General features: G+C 48.1%; 1 protein-coding gene across 1 annotated transcript in view; it reads right to left on the bottom strand.

Moving 5' to 3' along the window:
* Positions 1–11,833, bottom strand: part of LOC137331232 (uncharacterized) — a 40,727-nt gene extending 28,894 nt beyond the window's left edge. The window contains exons 1-5 of the mRNA XM_067994876.1: positions 11,770–11,833; positions 6,645–6,827; positions 5,775–5,867; positions 3,493–3,544; positions 362–488 (exon numbers count right to left, since the gene is read on the bottom strand). Of these exons, the coding sequence (XP_067850977.1) occupies positions 362–488; positions 3,493–3,544; positions 5,775–5,867; positions 6,645–6,791 (419 nt within the window). The 5' untranslated portion in view covers positions 6,792–6,827; positions 11,770–11,833. The remainder of the gene's footprint in view (positions 1–361; positions 489–3,492; positions 3,545–5,774; positions 5,868–6,644; positions 6,828–11,769) is intronic.
* Between the last annotated feature and the right edge of the window lie 10,806 nt (positions 11,834–22,639).

Here is a 22,639-nt window from a genome sequence, read left to right as displayed (position 1 = left end):
TCCTACATTACAACAGTGACTACACTTCAAAAGTACTTCACTGGCTGTAAAGTGCTTTGGGTCATCCTGAGGTCATGAAAGGCACTAAATATAAATGCAAATCTTTCTTTATCTCTTGAAAGCACAAGATTAGACTCACCACAGCCAGGGAATGACTACAGTTGGGTTTTGCATTTCATACTTTTCAATGAGATGAAAAGCGGACGGGTTCTGTTATGGGGAAGTACTCTGCTCCACCAGGTTACAGCCCATGTGACGAAGTCACCCCCCCATTCGTGGGGATGAGTTTTAGGGTACGTAACCGGTTGGTCGTAGACAGTCACAGGTGTGTTTACACTCACGCTTTGGTTACCTGACTCACCGTGCAATCTCTTCATTTTTTTCCTTCACCTGCCGTTGTGCCGTGTTCAGGACAGCTCGCAACACAATCATGTCTTTACACTCAGCCCTCATCTTCAGTAGGCCCCTCTTCTCCTCCCAGACCCTCTCTGGAAAATCAGATCAGCGTTAGAAATGAATCCATTCGATGCATAGATCATCTACCCCTCATGGAGACCCTAGGAATTTCGAGAACAGTGAAAGGCCAATAGTCCCAACCAGCCTGTTCGGCTTTTAACAGACCTGAACCCTCCCTACCCATCATCTCCTCATATCCTTCAATGTCGTCCCTCCATCAATGTTTCTAAATGGCACTTGAACCCATTTAAAATGTCCTCTTCAGTGCCCTTTCTTGCTAACTTGTTCCAAAAATACACTATGCTTTTGGACACCAATATTATTTAATCTACAGAGCCATAGAACCATAGTTTACAGTTTAGAAGCAGGTGATTCATCCCATCGTGTCTGTGCTGACTCTTTCCTCGAGCAATTCAAAACTAATCCCACTGCCCCACTCTCTCCCCACAGCCCTGTATGTTCCTCTGCTTGAAATGTTTTTCCAATTTTCCTATAAAAGTTACAATAGTTTCTGCCTCAACCTCTCCCTGTGGTAAAACATACCACCCTCCAACAACCCTCTGGGTAAAGAAATTTCTCTGAACATCTCTCCTCACTCTCTTACTGATATTTTTTAAAATAATGGCTCCTTGTCATTGACTCCCCAACGAGAGGAAATAATCTCTTCCTGGTTGCATTGATCAAAACTTTTCTTAGTCTCCGATGAGCTTTCTCTGCTCCACTGGAAACAGTCCCCGTATCTCAAGTCTCTCCTCATAGCTATCGTTTCCATCCCTGGTATTATCCTGGTGAATCGACACTCTACGCTCTCTTATGCCGTTAATGCCCTTTCTATAATGGGACACCAAAAACTGCACGCAGTACTACAAGTGTGGCTAACTAAAGTTTTATGTAAACTTATCATTACCTCTTTACTCTGGTGCCTCTAATTATAAAACTCAAAATACTATTGGCCATTTTAGGACTCTATCTACCTGCACTCCCACATTCAGAGAATAATATATTTGAACCCTTTGGTCTCTTTGTTCTTCTGCATCTTTCAGCATCTTTCCAATAGTGTATGTTCCCAATCTTTGTCTTTCCTCCCAAAATACATTGCCTCCCACTTATCCACATTAAGTTGCATCTGCCACTTGATTGCCCATTCCACTAACGTGTCTATGCCTTCCTTAATTTTTTTGTGGTCCTCCTCACTGTTTGTCAAACCTCCTGCTTTTGTGTTGCCAGCAAACTTTGAGCTTGTGATTCTTATATCCAAGTGCAGATTATCCAGATATATCGAGATCAAAAGTGGACCCAGCACTGACCCCTGGGTATACTACGTCCAACCCTTCTCCAATACGAGCAACATCCATTTACCCCAATTCTTTGCTTCATGCCAGTCAACCAACTTTCTATCCATGCTGCTACATTTCCTCTACATTACCATACACCTGCATTTTTCTAACTAGCCTCTTGTGAGATACCTTCTCAAACTGCTGGAGATGTCATCTTTTAGATGCCTCGTTTGCCCTCTCAGGTAGACACAAAAGATCCATTCGCACTTTTTGAAGAAGAGCAAGGAAGTTCTCCCAGTGTCCTGGCTAATATTTATCCTTCAACCAACATCACTTTCTGGTCATTTATCTCATTGCCAGGGTTCCAAGGGTCAGATTATGAGGAGAGATTCCATAAACTAGGCTTGTATTCCCTGGAATATAGAAGGTTAAGGGGGTGATTTGATTTGATTGAGGTTTTTAGGATTTTGAAAGGAATTGACACAGTAGAAAGAGAGAAACTTTTTCCACTGGTGGGAGAGTCTAGGACAAGGGGACATAACCTTAAAATCAGAGCCAGGCCATTCAGGAGAGAAGTTAGGAAACACTTCTTCACACAAAGGGTGGTAGAAGTTTGGAACTCTCTCCCACAGAAAGCAGTAGATGCTCAATTAATAATTTTAAATCTGAGATCAGTAGATTTTTACTAGCCAAGGGTATTAAGGGATATGGAGCCAAGGCGGGTGGATGGAGTTAGGATACAGATCGACCATGATCTCATTGAATGGCGGAACAGACTCGAGGGGCTGAATAGCCTACACCTGTTCCTACGCTGTTTGTGGGAGCTTGTTGTGCACAAATTGGCTGCCGTGTTTCCTACATCACATCAGTGACTACACTTCAAAAGTACTTCATTAGTTATAAAGGGTTTTGGGGCATCCTGAGGTTGTGAAAGACGCTATATAAATGAAAACGTGTTCATTTCTTTTCTTCCATCTGCTGCATTCCCTATCCAATCAGTCAATTCTTAAAAAAAACTCTCTTAAATTTGTCACTGGAGGGAAGGTTTTGCAGGACATCTCTCTCTGACTCCCAATCAATGCCCCAGAGTATCTGACTAACACTGGAGCCTTCACTGTCCAACCCAGACCAACTACTGTCCACTGATGATATTTCTATGGGAAAGAGGGAGGAAGAAAAGAAGACAGGAAAAGAGAGAAGGAGAAAGAAGGGGAAGGATGAAGGGGGGAGGGAGAAAGGAAAGGAGGGAAGGAGAAAGGAAAGGAGGAAGGGAGAAGGTTTATATAGTGATTTTTCATATATCTTTGAAATGTTGCAAAACTGTTTACCTGCAGCACATCACTTTGAATTGTAGTCACTGTTGTGCAGACTAACCTGGAAGCCATTTAGTACACAGCAGGATCCCACAATCAAGCAATTAGATGAATGACACATTAATCTACGGTGATGTTGTTTGAGGGCGGAATGTTGTCCGGGACATTGGGAGAACTCCCTCCTTTTCTTCGAACGTTACCACTGGGATCTTTACTATCCACCTGAACCATTGGATTAGACAGACAGGGGGCCATGATATTCCCTGGATGGCTTGATCACCAAGATCTACACTTATTCCAAAATCCTTCAGCCTTGTTCCAAATTCAAGTCTGACCAGTTCCATAGTCCTGGTATCCTGTTCCACAGAGAATTTGAATCCCAAATATTAGACCAATGCATTTTTTCAATGAGAGGGGGATACAAAATTCACAGTAGATCATCTTACCAAGCATTTTTGACATTGTCAGTGTCATGCAGGGGTCTTTGAATTTTTTGCTCTGAATGAGGGTAAACAAAGAAATTATTAATTAATGTTTCAATTGGGATTCTGTCCCTCTTTAGTTCACAATTTGTAGGTTGGAGGATTAAAGGTCACCAGTGATTTTAAATATGGCTGCACCATATAGTGACAACACAAGTCCCGGCCAGAATGGTGATGATTGGGTAATTCCCCTGTCAATCAGGCCTGGAGCCCTCTGTCGGTGACTGGGATTGATTTTATGCACATAGTTTGTATTATGTAACTATCGTCCACTCACTGCATTTTGCTGGAGAAATAATCCTGCTTTTATCGGGAGACTTTGCTGTAGTTTTGGTCATGAGTTCTGTTTGCTGTAGTGTGTAGAGACTCTGTTTAAATAGACTGTTTGCTCAGAAAATGGACTCTGTTTGCTGTAATGCATAGAGACTCTGTCTAACTAGACCGTCTTTGCTGTTTGCTGAGTAAGTAGACTCTGTTTGCTGTAAAATAGACTCTGCTGTAAAATAGACCCTGTTTGCTGTAACTCTCGCCCTGCCTCCAACTCATTGTTGACAACATTGTGTCAGCCACTCATTTCGTTTAAAATTATCAATACCAAGCCTACTAATATTCTGCATATTGAGACAGGTTTATACAGGAGAGAAGAGAGAGACAAGGAGGAATATGTCATGGAAAGAAGAACAAGGAGCAAAAGAGAAAACCAGAGAAAAGAAGGTAAGATAGTGAAGATAGAAAAAGAGATAGAGAGAGGAAAAAGAGACAAAAGAAAGAGAGAAAAGAAAGAGAAAGTCAGGAGAAAGAGGAGAAAGCAAACAGAAAGAAATGACAAGGATAAAGAGAAAGAGAGAAAAAAGGGGGCAACAGGATAAAGATAAAGAGGAAGGAGAGACAGAGAGGGAAAAGAGAGAAGAAAACTAGGAGGAGAAAGAGGAGACAAAGAGAAGGAGAAGAAAAAGCTGGACAGAGGAAAAACAGATGAGAACAAAAAAGGAAAAAAAGAGATGACATAGACGAGAAAGAGATGACATAGATGAGAAGGAAGCGATAAAGATAGAGGAAAGAAGATAAGAAAGTGAAAAGAGAGAAAGAGAAAGAACAGAGGAAAAGGGAAAGACAGGGCTAAGAAGGAAAGAGAGCGGAGAGCAAAATTGTATTTTAATGGTACTTGTCCATTTCACTTAGAATCCACTGTAGTGAGGAATTGCCGACACCATTGTGAACTTGGGTAAGTCAGAGCTTCTACAGCCTCCTCTTGCCAGGACTCTTATTCCATTAGTTCACAGGATATGTGACTCAGTTCTTTAGATGATAACCAAGGAAAATCAGTTACTCAGAGTTAAAGCACAGACGGGCTGTGCCCTTTGACCCACGTCATCAGACAGAGTTGGTTGCTGTGACCTGTGTTTGCGGTTTTTTTGTGAGGTGGAGCCTTGGGTACAGGCAGGGGGGTGGGGGTGGGGGCAGAACAAACCATTGGGTCAATGAGAAAGGGTTAGGGTTTTACCAGTTCCCGTTAGTGATTCCAAAAGGTTCATCGATTTTTGTTTCCAAAATAAATAGTGAATAAAAAATGACAGTGCTTTCTGTTGAAAGGACCCAGTGTCCCATCAAACACTCCCAGGGCAGGTACAGCACGGGTTAGATACAGAGTAAAGCTCCCTCTACACTGTCCCATCAAACACTCCCAGGGCAGGTACAGCACGGGTTAGCTACAGAGTAAAGCTCCCTCTACACTGTCCCATCAAACACTCCCGGGGCAGGTACAGCACGGGTTAGATACAGAGTAAAGCTCCCTCTACACTGTCCCATCAAACACTCCCCGGGCAGGTACAGTACAGGGTAGATACAGAGTAAAGCTCCCTCTACACTGTCCCATCAAACACTCCCAGGGCAGGTACAGTACAGGGAAGATACAGAGTAAAGCTCCCTCTACACTGTCCCATCAAACACTCTCAGGGCAGGTACAGCACGGGTTAGATACAGAGTAAAGCTCCCTCTACACTGTCCCATCAAACACTCCCAGGGCAGGTACAGCACGGGTTAGATACAGAGTAAAGCTCCCTCTACACTGTCCCATCAAACACTCCCAGGGCAGGTACAGCACGGGTTCGATACAGAGTAAAGCTCCCTCTACACTGTCTCATCAAACACTCCCAGGGCAGGTACAGCACGGGTTAGATTTACCTACGGTACCACCACCATTTGTTCTAATGATCACTAACTCCATGATTCCAGGTTCAACTCACTTCAAGCTTTTTGCAGACTTCCATCTTACATTCCTCCAGTTTGCTGATTAAATGCTGAAGAATCAATGAGCTGGTGTCCTGGGACTGAAAGTGCTGGAACAAAGTACAGCATTAAAGTCATTACAACACAGCAAGTTTGATGCCTCGTGAGGGCAGTCTAGCAGACCGTAACGCTGAGGACCTGAGGGCAGTGAGACTTTTAGTGTAGTTTGCCCGCAGCCTTTACAAAATCCCTCCCCTACCCACCACTCCACAGCCCTCTGCGGTCTCACCCTGGTGACTGGCCTTCGCTTAATTGGACGGCAGGTGATGTATAGGTGGTCCCAAATCCCTTACCTGATATATAGTGATAGGCTATTTGGCCATGGGGGGAGGTGTTCCACTCCTCACCGATAACCTAAAACACACATACGTTCCCGCTGCCTTCACTGGATTGTGCAGTGATCCCTCTTTAGACCACCTGTGGTTCCTGCACCATCACTCTGAGACCCTTCCTGGCTCCAAGGGGCTGCATTTGCCAACTAAGCCATCAGAGACTCACCCTGCTCTGCTATTATCCAATGAGTGATTGCTGGTGTGAGCGTCATATCTTAAGCAAGAAGGGGGACGGGGTGGGGTGGGGTGTGAGGGGTTGGGGCAGTAACTTCCCATTTGATATTGCCAACAACACCACACCAGACCAGACCCCAGTCGAGGGGCTACCCTGGCTCATTATTCTCCCCCTGTTCCAGAGGTGCTGAAACCAAATGTGGAAACCCAAGGGCATCCCCAGCTGAGATTAGCTACCTCCACACTCACCAGGAATGGACCTAGAGGGTTCCCTGGCCAGTCTGCCTCAGTACCACATCAGGGCTCTTTCATTTATTTTACCGTATTTTGCATCCTCTGAATGAGCTGGGGAGCGCTGCTGGTCAGATGATGGGGTTCATTGGTCACCAGTCCATCCAGTAAATCCAAGAAATCTCCCACAGCCTTCCGCAGTCCTGCTAGGCTCGCCGACTGGGACCCGGAATCCATTTCTCCAGCAGGAGTATCGCAGGAGCCAAGAGCCTTCTGTGGGACAGAAGCCATTACTGTCTCTTCTAGTTCTCAGTTTTCATAATTTTTCTCAGCGGGCAGCACTCTCGCCTCTGAGTCAGAGGGTCGTGGGTTCAAGTCCCCACTCCAGAGACTTGAGCACAAAATCCAGGCCCGACACTCCCAGTGCCAGCACTGAGGGAGTGCTGCACTGTCGGAGGTGCCGTCTTTCGGATGAGACGTTAAACCGAGTGCCCTCTCAGGTGGACGTAAAATATCCCACGACATTATTTCAAAGAAGACCAGGGGAGTTCTCCCTGTTGTCCGGGGCCAATATTTATCCCTCAACCGACATCACAAATAGATTATCTGGTCATTATCACATTGCTGTGTGTGGGATCTTGCTGTGCCCAAATTGGCTGCCACGTTTGCTACATTACAACAGTGACTACACTTCAAAAGTACGTCATTGGCTGTAAAGCGCTTTGGGGCGTCCTGAGGTCGTGAAAGGTGCTTTAGAAATGCAGGATCTTCTTTTCTTTCAAATCCAAGTGCTCTACAAAGGAACGTTTTATGGAAATGGCTACAATTAGTGATCTGGACAATCGTTCCCTCTCAGATAGAGCATTTGCCCATTGAGTTATCTGATTGGTTTGAACGTCAATGCAACTAGATTAAGGGGTGATCTGATTGAGGTGTTTAAGATGATTAAAGGATTTGATAGGGTCGATGGAGAGAAACTATTTCCCCTAGTGGGAGGAGTCCAGAACAAGGGGGCACAATCTTAAAGTCAGAGCTGGGCCGTTCACGGATGAAATCAGGAAGCATTTCTTCACACAAAGGGTGGTGGAAATCTGGAACTCTCTCCCCCAAAAAGCTGTTGAGACTGGGGGTCAATAGAAAATTTCAAAACTGAGAATGATAGATTTTGTTACGTAAGGGTATAGAGGGTTACAGAACCAAGGCGGGTAGTTGGAGTTAAGATACAGATCAGCCATGATCTGATTGAATGGCAGAACAGGTTCGAGGGGCTGAATGGCCTCCTCCTGTTCCTACGAAACCAACACAATGGAAACAAACAAAAAGTGTTTAGTCAATAACTTTCTCAATGAAATCAGTGACCCTTTGAAAGGGGAACCTTCTTTCATGATAATCTAAAACACGCCAACATACATTGCTCATGTGTGTCTTCCTTGTGCCAAAAATAGCTCACCTCCGCCCAAGGTAAAAATGTTGCACGAGCCCTTTTAAGTGAGTGAATTGACCATGCAATAGAGATGGAGATCCCCATTCTTGTTGGTTTTATTTCTCTCTGCTCTTTAAATGCTAATGACGTGTTGTGGTTATTTAAATTAGCTCCTTAGTGTCAGGAAATGGCAGCAGCAGCTGGGGAGGGTGGAGATTTTACAGGGGTGGGGGGGAGACAGGGAGTGATGGAGCCAGAGATGGGGGGGAGACAGGGAGTGATGGTGCCAGGGTGGGGGTGGGGAGACAGGGAGTAATGGTGCCAGGGGTAGGGGGGAGACAGTGAGTGATGGAGCCAGGGGTGGGGAGGAGACAGGGAGTGATGGAGTCAGGGGTGGGGAGGAGACAGGGTGTGATGGTGCCAAGGGTGGGTGGGGGTGACAGGGAGTGATGGTGCCAGGGGTCGGGGGGAGACAGGGAGTGATGGAGCCGGGGTGGGGAGGAGACAGGGAGTGATGGTGCCAGGGTGGGGGTGGGGAGACAGGGAGTAATGGAGCCAGAGATGGGGGGGAGACAGGGAGTGATGGTGCCAGGGTGGGGGTGGGGAGACAGGGAGTAATGGAGCCAGAGATGGGGGGGAGACAGGGAGTGATGGTGCCAGGGTGGGGGTGGGGAGACAGGGAGTAATGGTGCCAGGGGTGGGGGGGAGACAGTGAGTGATGGAGCCAGGGGTGGGGAGGAGACAGGGAGTGATGGAGTCAGGGGTGGGGAGGAGACAGGGAGTGATGGAGTCAGGGGTGGGGAGGAGACAGGGTGTGATGGTGCCAAGGGTGGGTGGGGGTGACAGGGAGTGATGGTGCCAGGGGTCGGGGGGAGACAGGGAGTGATGGAGCCGGGGTGGGGAGGAGACAGGGTGTGATGGTGCCAAGGGTGGGTGGGGGTGACAGGGAGTGATGGTGCCAAGGGTGGGTGGGGGTGACAGGGAGTGATGGTGCCAAGGGTGGGTGGGGGTGACAGGGAGTGATGGTGCCAAGGGTGGGTGGGGGTGACAGGGAGTGATGGTGCCAAGGGTGGGTGGGGGTGACAGGGAGTGATGGTGCCAAGGGTGGGTGGGGGTGACAGGGAGTGATGAAGCCTCCTTTTCCTGTTTCATTTCAATCACTATATCTTTAATCATCCAGGGAGCTCTAGCTTTGATGCCTTTCCTTTCCCCCTCATAGGAATGTGTCTACTCTGTACCTGAACCAATGCCTCCTTGAAGACCTCCCATTGTTTAATTACTGTTTTACCTGCCAATCTTTGATTCCAATCCACCTGGGCCAGATCCCGTTTCAAACTCACTGAAATTAGCCCTCCTCCAGTTAAACATTTTCTCATTTGATTGTTCCTCGTCCTTTTCCATAACTATTCTATTTTATTTGAAAATTTTCTCTTTGCAGGCAGCGACTCCAGTGTGCGAGCTCTACCTAACTCAAGTGCCCATCCCATGGCTCAGTGGGCAGCACTCTCAGCTCTGCATCGGAAAGTTGTGGGTTCGAGTCCCACTCCAGAGACTGGAGCACATAATCCAGGCCGACACTCCCAGTGCCAGTACTGAGGGAGTGCTCTAAAGTTGGAGGTGCCATTTTTCGGATGAGACGTTAAACCGAGGCCCCGTCTGCCCTCTCAGGTGGACGTAAAAAATCTCACGGCCACTATTTTGAAGAAGAGCAGGGGGAGTTCTCCTCAGTGTCCTGGGGCCAATATTTATCCCTCAACCAACATTACTAAAAAACAGATTATCTGGTCATTCATCTCATTGCTGTTTGCGGGATCTTGCTGTGTGTAAATTGGCTGCCGCGTTTCCTACATTACAACAGTGACTACACTTCAAAAGTGCTTCATCGGCTGTAAAGTGCTTTGGGACGTTGTGAGGTGGTGAAAGGTGCTGGATAAATGCAAGTTGTTTCTTTCTTCTTCACTAGTGATCCTGGACAGTAAGTGATTGCAGGTTATTCAATTATTGGAGGGTGAAGGGGGTTTGCATCCAAGTCCCACACAATGTTCACACGGTTTCCTGCAGGAATCACACAATAGCGATCAGGAACAGCAACCCCCTCCTCATTTTTCCCCCTCCTTTATCCAGGGGAGCTGAGGCCAATTCTACAGCGGCCACTGCCAAAACTGGTTTCAATCACAATAAACTGGGGAATGGACCAGGGATCTTGCCCCAGACTGATTCCATGTGCGACCTGGATCGATCAAACCCTGGCTAGTTGCACCACAGCCCCACTTGGATAGAATCATAGAGTCATACAGCACAGAAAGAGGCCATTCAGCCCATCGTGCTTGTGCCAGCTCTTTGAAAGAGCTATCCAATTAGTCCCACTCCCCCTGCTCTTTCCCCATAGCCCTGCACATTTTTTCCAGCATTAGTTGAGATATGATCCGGTTTAAAGGATTAGCTTAAGAAAGCACATGCATTTGTATAGCGCCTTTCACATCCTCAGGACATCCCATAACGCTTCACAGCCAAAGAAATACTTTTTGAAGTGTAGTAACTGTTGTCATGCAGGGAAACATGGCAGATTGTACACAGCAAGCTCCCAGAAACAGCAATGAGATAAATAAGCAGTCCATCTGTTTTTGGACGCGCTGGTTTAGGATTAGATGTTGGTCAGGACACCGGGAGAACTACCTGCTCTTCTTCAAATAGTTCCACAGGGTCTTTCACACCCACCTGTGAACACACCCCGGATTAACATCTCACCTAAAAGACACCGCCTCCAACAGTGCAGGGCTCCACTGAGTGTCTGTGTAGATTAGCTACTCAAATCCTGGTGTGCAGCTTAAGGCCAAAGCCTTCCAATGTTCTCACAAAAGAGTGCTGTCACTGAGCCAAACTAACACACAGCGCGAAAGTTAGAACCTGTTCAATAAACAGCTGCAAATATCTTTTAACCATCAGGGGAACTGAATCCAACTTATACTGAAAGATTGTAAGTCCCACTGAATCAGTAACTTTACCCTTACTGCAGCAAACAAAGAGTTAATTCACTGTGAGCTGGGGTCGATCATTGATTCACTGACACAATGCATGGACTCCAAGTTTTATTGCATATCCAGCGTCCCTTATCTCTCGACACTCTCTCTGTTCCCCCTCACTGGTTTTTTCACTTTCTCTCTTTTTAGTTTTTTTCCTTCCTGTCTTTCTCTGTAGAGTTCTTTCTCAGTCCTTCATTCCCTCTTTGTTTTCTCATCCTTTTCCTTCCATCTAAATATCTGCTCACTGCTCCATTGCAGCGATCTGACACGGGAACATCTCACTCCCTTCGTCTCAACTCTCCCTCCCTTCCTCTCCCTCTCACTCCCTCCATGGCCTCACCCCCTCCCTATCTCTCTAACCTCCTCCCGCCCTACAACCCTCCGCCATCTCTGCGCTCCTCCAATGCTGACCTTTTGCGCATCCCCGATTTTCCTTCGCTCCTCCGTTGCTCCGCTGTGCCTTTAGCTGCCTGGGCCCTAAGCTCTGGAATTCCCTCCCTAAACCTCTCCCCCTCTCTCCCCCTCTCTCTCTCTCTCTCCTCCTTTAAGTTGCTCCTTAAAACTTAACTTTGACCAAGCTTTTGGTCACCTGTCCTAAAATCTCTTTACGTGGCTCGGTGTCAAATTTTGTTTGATAATCGCTCCTGTGAAGAACCTTGGGACGTTTCTGCTACGTTAAAGGCACGATATAAACGCAAGTTGTTGTTGTCAGCCCCTGCCTCTTCCTATCCCGTTGACCGCAACATTCCCTCAAAGCCCCTATCCCTACCTGTTTCTCCCTCCGCTGTGTTTGTTCCTCTGACCCTGTTTTGACGGTGCTGTGTGTTTGGGAGCTCGGATCACTCTGGGTGAGTTTGTCTTTGGAGCCTGGGTAATTATTAACACCGACACCACTCAGGCGAATCACCTCCAAAAACCTCGACAGCATCAAAGAGACACGAATCGCGGCCCCATTTACAGCACAGGCCTCAGGCACAGGATGTGAGAATGCAGGGAGGGGACAAACCTTCTGGGGTTAGAAGGAACTGAGGCTTCATCACATCTCTCAGAAACAAAGCACTTTGCTTTGAAGTGCAGACACCCTTTGATATGTCGGTAAACAAGGGGCAGCCGTTCGCCACAAGTGATGTCCCACAGAAAGCATCGAGCAGGAACGTTAATCTAACTGGAGGGAGGAACGCTGGGCCTGGACACCCACTCTACAGTGTCATAGGGGGTGATTTTAAAACGGAGCCGGGAAGGGGGTGGGGGATCAAATTGAGGTCAGGAAGCCCATTAGTACGCGCTTCCCGGACGTCCTTACGATTTTGGCGTAAGGATGTCTTTTTTTTTTGCCAGTTTCCCGTCCGACTGACCTGCTGATTGACAGTCTGGTTTCAGTCAGACAGGAGACCAGCCAGGGTGAGGACGTCTTCAGGTAAGTCTGCAAGTAAGTCTTTGTTTGTATCGATGGGGGCGGGGGGAGGGCATGGGGGAGCATGGGAGTGCAAGGATGGGCATGGGGGGCATGGGTGGGTATATGTGGGCTCGGGAGGGCATAGGTGGACATAGGTGGGCACGGGGGTCGCGATTCATGGGGGATGGGATCGGGGTCAGTCATGGGGGGAGTGTCGGGATCGGGGGTCATCGCGGCGGTCTGCGATCGTTCAGGGGGAGTGTCGGGGTCGGAGGAACGGAATTGGGGGAGGATTGGGATTGGGGGAGGATCGGGGTCGGGGGATCGGGGTTGGGGGTCAGAGGATCGGAGAGGGGGGAGGATCGGGATCAGGGGGAGGATCGGGGTTGGGGGATCGGGGTTGGGGGTCAGAGGAACGGAATTGGGGGAGGATCGGGATCGGGGGGAGGATCGGGGTCGGGGGATCGGGGTTGGGGGTCAGAGGATCGGAGAGGGGGGAGGATCGGGATCAGGGGGAGGATCGGGGTTGGGGGATCGGGGTTGGGGGTCCGCGATCGGTGGGGGGGGGCATTTGAATTTTCAAATCATCATTACCTACTTTGTGCCAACCATACTCCTTGCTGTTAACACCTGGAGGGAACTGGCTGTGTTTGGTTTCCATCTGGGCAACAGTGACCAACACATTGAAACAAACACCATCTGTCTTCCCAGGGTCTGCTCCACTCTGCATCCCAAAATGCCATGTGTTTTCACGTTGACCTGTGAATCCCTCCTTGGTCAGATCATTGGGGAGTCGGTGCAGGTAGGCTTGTTGGACCTGGGGGAAGCACTCCTGCTCCACAAGCTGTGCCTTTCTGGGCACCTGCCTGTTAGTCTCGGGCCTTCTCGCCTCTTTTCACGAGGTGTAAAACAGAAGACCAGGGAATCCCAGCACCCCCCGGGGTTGAAATCGGGAATTAGTGAAAAATGGAGGCCTGAAGCCTCCTTGAAAGGTTTTAAGGCCCGACCTGCCTCCTGGGAGTGGGTTGGTCGCCCGCCCTTCATTCCCCCAGTGAAAACTGGAAATGGGCGGGTTGGAGGCGGGTTGGAGGTGGGTCTGAAATGGTGGCAATTTTCAATGCCCCCCCGCCGCCAACCCACCCATTTTTTAAATTTGAAAATTGAGCCCATAGTGTCAGCCATGGCTCAGTAGGTAACATGCTCGCCTCTCCGTCAGAAAGTCGTGGGTTCAAGTCCCACTCCAAAGACTTAAGCACATACACCAGGCCGACACTCCCAGTGCCAGTACCGAGGGAGTGCTGCACTGGCGGAGGTGCCGTCTTTCGAATGAGACGTTAAGTCGAGGCCTCGTCTGTCCTCTCAGTTTGACGGAAAAAATCCCATGGCTCTGTTTCGTAGTTCCGAAACAGACGGGGCCTCGGTTTAATGTTCCAACTTCCGAAAGACGGCACCTCCAATAGTGCAGCTCTCCCTCAGTACTGCACTGGAAGAGTCAGCCTGGATTTTGTGCTCAAGTCTCTGAAGTGGGGCTCGAACCCACCACCTTCTGACTCAGAGGGGAGAGAGTGCTACCCACGGCTGAAAGGGTTAACATTCCACTGCTCTCTTTTGTTGGATTATATATTTGCTTGAACTCTGACCACTGGCGGCCCCTCCATGGCTGGGAGGAGTTACTGAGGATAAGAGTTTAACGGGTCATTAATCCAAGGTGCCTCAATACTGTGCCAGTTAATTCAGCTCTCCCACATGGTGTGATTCAGTAACTTAAACCCACCAAGTCTCTCTGAAGTCGTTGCTCAACTCAAAATATATTTTAAAACCTGCCGTGATGATTGCCTCACTGGTAAATACACTGTGATCCTGCCCTGGGTAAGCTGCAATTTCCTCCAATTAAACATTGGGAAGACTGAAGCCATTTGCCTTCGGTCCCCATCACAAACTCCGTTCCCTCACCACCGATTCTATCCCGCTCTCTGGCCACCGTCTGAGGATGAACCAGACTGTCCGCAACCTTGCCGTCCTATTTGACCCTGAGCTGAGCTTCTGGCCCCGTATCCTCTCCATCGCAAAGGCCGCCCACTTCCAGCTCCGTAACATCCCCCGTCTCCGCCCCTGCCTCAGCTCATCTGCTGCTGAAACCCTCATCCGTGCCTCCGTTACCTCCAGACTCGACTATTCCAATGCTCTCCTGGCCGGCCTCCCATCCCCCACCCTCCGTAAACTTCACCTCATCTAAAGCTCTGCTGCCCGTATCGTATCTCGTTGCAAGTCCCGTTCACTCATCACCCCGTCCATGCTGACCTACGTCGGCTCTTGGTCCCCTAATGTTTCAAATTTAAAATTCTCATCTTCATATTTAAATCATTACAATTCCTATCTCTGTCACCTTTTCCATCCCTAAACCCCCACCAAACACTCCCTTCGCCTGTCTCTGGCCTCTTGTGTATTCCCCCTCTCTTCAGCCAACCATTGGCGGCCGTGCCTTCAGCTGCACTATCCTCTGAAAATCCCTCCTTAACCCTCTCCGCCTCTCCACCTCTCTCTCCTCCTTTAAGACACTCCTTAAAAGCCACCTCTTTAATGTCTCCTCCTTTGGCTCGGTGTCATTTTTGTCTCTATGCTTCTGTGAAGCACCTTAGGACATTTATTTACATTGAAATGAAAATTGTTCCAGTTGTTGTTCGAAACCCTGTCTGTGGTTGTTGGGTAGAGACAGGGCTGAGCTCAGGCATTAGCAGTCATTCAAAATTCTGCTGACACATTCAAGACTCGCATGGGAAGAATAGTTAATTGGACAACTGCCAACATCACCACTTTCAGGGGATTGGAGTCTGGGAGAAAACTCACAGAATGATACAGCACAGAAGGAGACCATTCGGTCCATCGTGCCTGTGCTAGCTCTTTGAAAGAGCTATTTAATCAGTCCCACTCCCCCTGCTCTTTCCCCCATAGCCCTGCAAATTTTTCATCTTCAAGTATTTATCCAATTCCTTTTTGAAAGTTACTATTCAACCTGCTTCTACTGCCCTGTCAGGCAGCGCATCCCAACTCGCTGCGTAACAAACACTCTCCTCATCTCCCCCTCTGGTTCTTTTGCCAATTATCTTAAATCTGTGTCCTCTGGTTACCGGCCCTCCTGCCACTGGAAACAGTTTCTCCTTATTTACTCTATCAAACCCCTCATGATTTTGAACGCCTCTATTAAATCTCCCCTTAACCGTCTCCGCTCTAAGGAGAACAATCCCAGCTTCTCCAGTCTCTCCACATAACTGAAATCCCTCATCCCTGGTTCCATTCTAGTAAATCTCCTCGGCACCCTCTCCCAGGCCTCCTATTTGTCGGTTGCTATGGGAACGGCGGCTGTTTGGACAGGAATTTTCAGTCGGTGATGGATGAAAGGGAAAGAGCTGTTGGGAGTTTGAAAAACCTCAGTGGGTTCCCGTACACAGCCAAATAAGAAAGAAAGGACTTGCATTTCTGTAGCCCCTTTCATGGCCTCAGGACTTCCCAAAGTGTTTTACAGCGAATGAAGCACTTTTGAAGTGTAGTCATTGTTGTAATGTAGGGAAAAAGGGGCAGCCAATTTGCACACAGCAAGATCCCATAAACAGCAATGAAATAAATGACCAGATAATCTGTTTTAGTGATGTTGGTTGAGGGATAATATTGGCCGCAGGAGACTGGGAAATCTCCCCTGGTCTTCTTCGAAATAACGCCGTGTGATCTTTTACATCCACCTGCAAGGCCTCAGTTTAACATCTCATCTGAAAGTCAGCCTCTCCAACAGTGCAGCACTCCTTCAGTATTGGACTGGAGCATCAGGCTAGATTTTATGCTTAGGTGGGACTTCAACGCACAACTTTCTGACTCAGAGGCGAGAGTGCTACCACTGAGCCACGGCCGACACCTTTAAGACACAAATGTCACGTTCCGCAGCATTTCAGGTGGGTTCTGTGGCATTATTTATTATCTGTGTCAAAGTGGCCAAACGCACAGAGCAAAACTAAAGGAGCCTTCTTGATAACAAGATTCCTTCAAAAGAAGACTGTTGAGAATATGTAGTTCACGCTATTTTCCAGTAGATGGAGATGAATACTACACAGTCCTTGAAATAAAATCCCGAAATATTTTTGAAATATATGTCTTGTTTTTCTCCACTGCTGTGTCTCATGACACAGAAACAGAACCAGAGGGGAGATGAAAACACACTCTACCTTAAACATTCACTCTCTCTCCCACCGGCGCACTGTGGCTGCAGCGTGTCCTATCTACGGGATGCACTGCAGCAACCCGCCAAGGCTTCTTCGACAGTACCTCCCAAACCCGCGACCTCTACCACCTAGAAGGACAAAGGCAGCAGGCGCATGGGAACAACACCACCTCCAAGTTCCTCGCCGAGTCACACACCATCCCGACTTTGACATATATCGGCCGTTCCTTCATCGTCGCTGGGTCAAAATCCTGGGACTCCCTCCCTAACAGAACCTTCACCACACGGACTACAGCGGTTCAAGAAGAAGGCCCACCGTCACCTTCTCAAGGGGCAACTAGGGATGGGCAATAAATGCCGGCCTTGCCAGTGAGAATTTTTTTTTTAAATGTGGTGACTGTTTTAGTTGCTGAGGTTTTCAGCAGTAACAAAGTAAATATCAGATCTAAGCTTTGATTCCCACACCTATCCTGACCCCTTGTCCAACTTTGGACTTGGGAAAAGGTGGAAATACTCAAAGAACCAAAGCATAAAGACATGGCCTTGAGGCACAGGCCCACCTCACAGCATGAACACCACATGGGAACGGGAGTCGGCCATTCAGCCCCTCGAGCCTGTTCCACCATTCACTTAGATCGTGGCTGATCTGTACCTCAACCCCATTTTCCCGTCTTTGCTCCGTATCCCTCGATACCCTTACCCATCAAAAATCTATCGATCTCAGTCTTGAAAATATCAGTTAATCCACAGCCTTTTGGGGGAGAGAATTCCAGATTTCCAGACCTTTTGTGTGAAAAAGTGCTTCCTGATTTCACCCCTGAACGGCCTAGCTCTAATTTTAAGATTATGCTCCCTTGTTCTTAATTCCCCCCACCAGAGGAAGTAGTTTCTCTCCATCTACCCTATCATATCCTTTTAACATTTTAAACACCTCGGTCAGATCACCCTTCAATGTTCTAAATTTGAGGGAATACAAGCCTAGTCTATGCAACCTGGCCTCATAATTTAACCCTTTAAGGCCCGCTATCATTCTGGTGAATCTGTGCTGCACCCATTTAATCTCTTTCCACAGCCCATGTACATTCTACCCTATTATTGGCTCTACCCACTCATTTAATCTTCTTCTACAGCCGATGTACACCTCATCCTAGCAAGGACCCTACACACCCATTTAATCTCCTCCCATAGCCCATGTACTCTCTACCCCATTTATTTAATCCATTTAATCTACATCCACAGCCCAGATACAGTCTCTCCTATCATGGACTCTATCCACCCATCTAATCTCTATCCATGGCCCATGTACACTCTCCCCTATCATGGACTCTACCCACCCATTGTATCTCCTCCCACAGCCCATGTACACTCTCCCCTATCCTGGACTCTACCCACTTATTGTATCTCCTCCCACAGCCCATGTACACTCTCCCCTATCATGGACTCTACCCATCCATTGTATCTCCTCCTACAGCCCATGTACACTCTCCCCTATCATGGACTCTACCCACCCATTTACCATGAACCTGAGTCCTTCCACATCCTTAAGTCTTGGTAGGATACCCAAAACCAACCATTCGGGGGCTTCCATTCAGCATCAAGAAGGCAGCTCGTCTGCAGATGGCATCCGGGGGCCTCGAGCTCCCATCATTCCTGCATTCCGTTCTCATCCGAGCAGATGTGGCCAGCCAGGCGTTTATTTATTTTCCTAAGCCTTCTTGCTATTGACAGGCACTCACACTGAATCCGGAGCTCGCGAAGGGTGGAATTGTTGGAGATTCTCCAAGCCCGTAGCAGCTGGTGAAATTTTCGATGAGTCAAGCCTCAGCAGCCTTCCTTTTCACCCAGAGCTGGGCTCCGATGTGGGTTATCGGCCAGCTTCACATTGAGTGAGGTGGACTGCAGACCCAGCTAATGTTTGATCGCAATGCCGACACCACTAACCAGACTATCTATATGAATGGCACTATATAAAGAAAAGTACTTCCTGTCTGTCTATCTAGCTCTCTCTATTTATCTATCTCTCTCTATATATTAATCTATATCTCTATCTATCTATCAATTGATGGCTATCTCTCCATCTAACTATCTCTCTATTTACTTGTCTATGGTTCTCTCTATCCATCTATCTATATCTATTGGTCTATATCTGTCTCTATCAATCCAGACAATCTGATCTGATACCTGCTATCCCTTTAGGCTTTCCTCAGACACCAAGGCTGATTATCGTGGCCTCATCACGGCCCCAGCACAGACTGGGGGTTGGGCTTGGAGCTCGGTGTGGCTCAGTACCATGTCATGTGACACACCTGCCATCACAGGAGTCCTAACCACTCAATATCATAGTATCATAATGGGTACAGCACAGGAGGAGGCCATTTGGCCCATCCTGCCTGTGCCAGCTCTTTGAAAAAGCTATCCGATTAATCCCACGACCCTGCTCTTCTCCCATAGCCCTTTAAATTTTTTCCCTTCAAGTATTTATCCCTTTTGAAAGTTATTATTGAATCTGCTTCCACTGCCCTTTCAGGCAGCGCATTCCAGATCGTAACAACTCGCTCCGTAAAAAAAAATCCTCCTCATCTTCCCTCTGGTTCTTTTGCCGATCACCTTAAATCTGTGTTCTCTGGTTACCGACCCTCCTGTCACTGGAAACAGTTTCTCCTTATTTACTCTATCAAAACCCGTCATGATTTTGAACACCTCTATTAAATCTCCCCTTAACCTTCTCTGCTCTGAGGAGAACAATCCCAGCTTCTCCAGTCTCTCCACATAATTGAAGTCCCTCATCCCCAGGGGAAAAAAAAGTGTCTATTGGTCATGAGAAGGGTCTCAGTCAAAAGATAATCGTCAAAAACGCTCAACTCCCAGCCCTCTGCCTTTCTCCCCAGCAAGGAGATAAGTTTTTGATTGAACATCTACAGGAGTCCGATGGAAATGATTGACAAACTTTCCCCATTGGCTCAAAGAGGCAATGAGATTGCTTCTATAATTGGGCTCCGTGCCCATGATCAAAATCAGCCAGGGTTCCTGCTCCTTATCGCCTTGAAAAGTGAGCCTGCCTGGATGTCAGGTGACCACCAGATCAGGCATGGCTTTGATATGCCCTCCACGGTTGAATAGCAAATAGGGGAGGGTTAACAGCAGCTGTGCTATGGAATCATAGCCCAGCACGAATGATCATCTTCAGAGCAGGGATGGGGGGAAAAAAAATAAGAGGAGAATTGGGGATTGGGGCAGAGGGAACACAGATGTTTGGCCAACTTAAAATTATATTATAAGGCCACTACTGACATCTAGTGGCACAGAATCGGTAGTGATGGAGATTGACATTGAAATCAAAGGGGATTTTCTACTCTTACTGACTGTGGCCCCTCTTGTGCTGATGATATTGACTCCTTGCTGGGTTACAGTTCCATGAGACCAGTCATCCTCTGGTAGACGTTTGAACGTAGACATTGAATGTCAGCAAGCTATTCGACATGGGGGAGCATCACCACCCAGCCCAATCTTCTCCTCACACGGCAGAGATCAGGAGCGGGAAGCCCGGGTCGATACTCCTCACGCACCCGCCCCCCCGGCCCCCCGGCCCCCCGGCCCTGATTTTGTGCTCCAACTGGCAGAAAGCAGCTAATGTAACGCGGACCCAGGGCATCAGATATATATATATATATATTTTTGGGGGTTTGTGTTATTTCTTTTGAGAAGTGGTAACTGATCTCGCTGCGGACTCTGTCTCCAGGAATGCGACAATTGGCACTCTCACAAGCTGCTCACAAATTCCTTTCCCTCCCCATGTAATTAGCGTTTTCCCACATCATGCAGATCTGATTCGATTTCAGGGCAGGTGGGGCCCAGTTGTCCGATGTCCGTGACTCCTGATTCACTTGATTTCGTGCCACACGATGTAAAATAAAAACCCGACACATTAAACTAAAGCTGCACCAATCGTGCCTCAAGCATGTGACCAGCTGATAGTGTTTGTGTTCCAGGGTCAGCGTGAGCTCAACCCGGGGAACGAGAGGTCCAATCTCACCCTGGGCAGTTCAAGAATTTGAATTTAGTTCCAAAAAATATCTGGAAATAAAAATCGAGTATTAGTAAGAGTGACCATGAAGCTGTCGGATTGTCATAAAAACTCAACTGGTTCACTGATGTCCTTTAGGGAAGGAAACCTGCCGTCCTTACCCGGTCTGGGCCTATATGTGACTCCAGTCCCACACCAACGTGGTTGACTCTTAACCGAGCAAACTATTCAGCTGTATCAAACCACTACAAAGAAGAAGGCCCACCATCACCTTCTCAGAGCAAATTGGGATGGGCAATAAATGCCGGCCTTGCCAGCGATGCCTACATCCCGTGCACCTGTTCAGATCCCAATGAAAGTCACATGCTTATGACCTTCATGCCCTGACTCTGACCTTCTGTGCATTCCCCTCCCCCCCACCCTCACATCACCATCAGTGGGAGTGCCGTCAACTATCTCACCCCAATCTCTTCATCTCCCCCTTGCTACTTCCTCAAATCCTACTTTTTGCCCATGCTCTCAGCCCTGTTCATGACTGTTCTGTGGAGAGTTGGGAACAGTGAAGGAGAGTGTGGAAGAGTTGGGAACAGTGAATGAGAGTGTGGAAGAGTTGGGAACAGTGAAGGAGAGTGTGGAAGAGTTGGGAACAGTGAAGGAGAGTGTGGAAGAGTTGGGAACAGTGAACAAGTGTGGAAGAACTGGGAACAGTGAACGAGAGTGTGGAAGAGCTGGGAACAGTGAATGAGAGTGTGGAAGAGTTGGGAACAGTGAAGGAGAGTGTGGAAGAGTTGGGAACAGTGAAGGAGAGTGTGGAAGAGTTGGGAACAGTGAATGAGAGTGTGGAAGAGTTGGGAACAGTGAAGGAGAGTGTGGAAGAGTTGGGAACAGTGAAGGAGAGTGTGGAAGAGTTGGGAACAGTGAATGAGAGTGTGGAAGAGTTGGGAACAGTGAAGGAGAGTGTGGAAGAACTGGGAACAGTGAAGGAGAGTGTGGAAGAGTTGGGAACAGTGAAGGAGAGTGTGGAAGAGTTGGGAACAGTGAACAAGTGTGGAAGAACTGGGAACAGTGAACGAGAGTGTGGAAGAGCTGGGAACAGTGAATGAGAGTGTGGAAGAGTTGGGAACAGTGAAGGAGAGTGTGGAAGAGTTGGGAACAGTGAAGGAGAGTGTGGAAGAGCTGGGAACAGTGAAGCAGAGTGTGGAAGAGCTGGGAACAGTGAATGAGGGTGTGGAAGAACTGGGAACAGTGAAGGAGAGTGTGGAAGAACTGGGAACAGTGAACGAGAGTGTGGAAGAGCTGGGAACAGTGAAGGAGAGTGTGGAAGAACTGGGAACAGTGAATGAGGGTGTGGAAGAGTTGGGAACAGTGAAGGAGAGTGTGGAAGAGCTGGGAACAGTGAATGAGGGTGTGGAAGAGTTGGGAACAGTGAAGGAGAGTGTGGAAGAACTGGGAACAGTGAAGGAGAGTGTGGAAGAGCTGGGAACAGTGAAGGAGAGTGTGGAAGAGCTGGGAACAGTGAACGAGAGTGTGGAAGAGCTGGGAACAGTGAAGGAGAGTGTGGAAGAGCTGGGAACAGTGAACAAGTGTGGAAGAACTGGGAACAGTGAACGAGAGTGTGGAAGAGCTGGGAACAGTGAATGAGGGTATGGAAGAGTTGGGAACAGTGAATGAGGGTGTGGAAGAGCTGGGAACAGTGAAGGAGAGTGTGGAAGAGCTGGGAACAGTGAATGAGGGGGTGGAAGAGCTGGGAACAGTGAATGAGGGTGTGGAAGAACTGGGAACAGTGAAGGAGAGTGTGGAAGAGCTGGGAACAGTGAAGGAGAGTGTGGAAGAGCTGGGAACAGTGAAGGAGAGTGTGGAAGAGCTGGGAACAGTGAAGGAGAGTGTGGAAGAGCTGGGAACAGTGAAGGAGAGTGTGGAAGAGTTGGGAACAGTGAAGGAGAGTGTGGAAGAGCTGGGAACAGTGAATGAGAGTGTGGAAGAGTTGGGAACAGTGAAGGAGAGTGTGG

Source organism: Heptranchias perlo, chromosome 13 (assembly GCF_035084215.1).
Source record: "Heptranchias perlo isolate sHepPer1 chromosome 13, sHepPer1.hap1, whole genome shotgun sequence".
Lineage (NCBI taxonomy): Eukaryota > Metazoa > Chordata > Chondrichthyes > Hexanchiformes > Hexanchidae > Heptranchias > Heptranchias perlo.
Note: the sequence above shows the minus strand (reverse complement) of the source record. Positions and strands in the feature narration are given on the sequence as shown.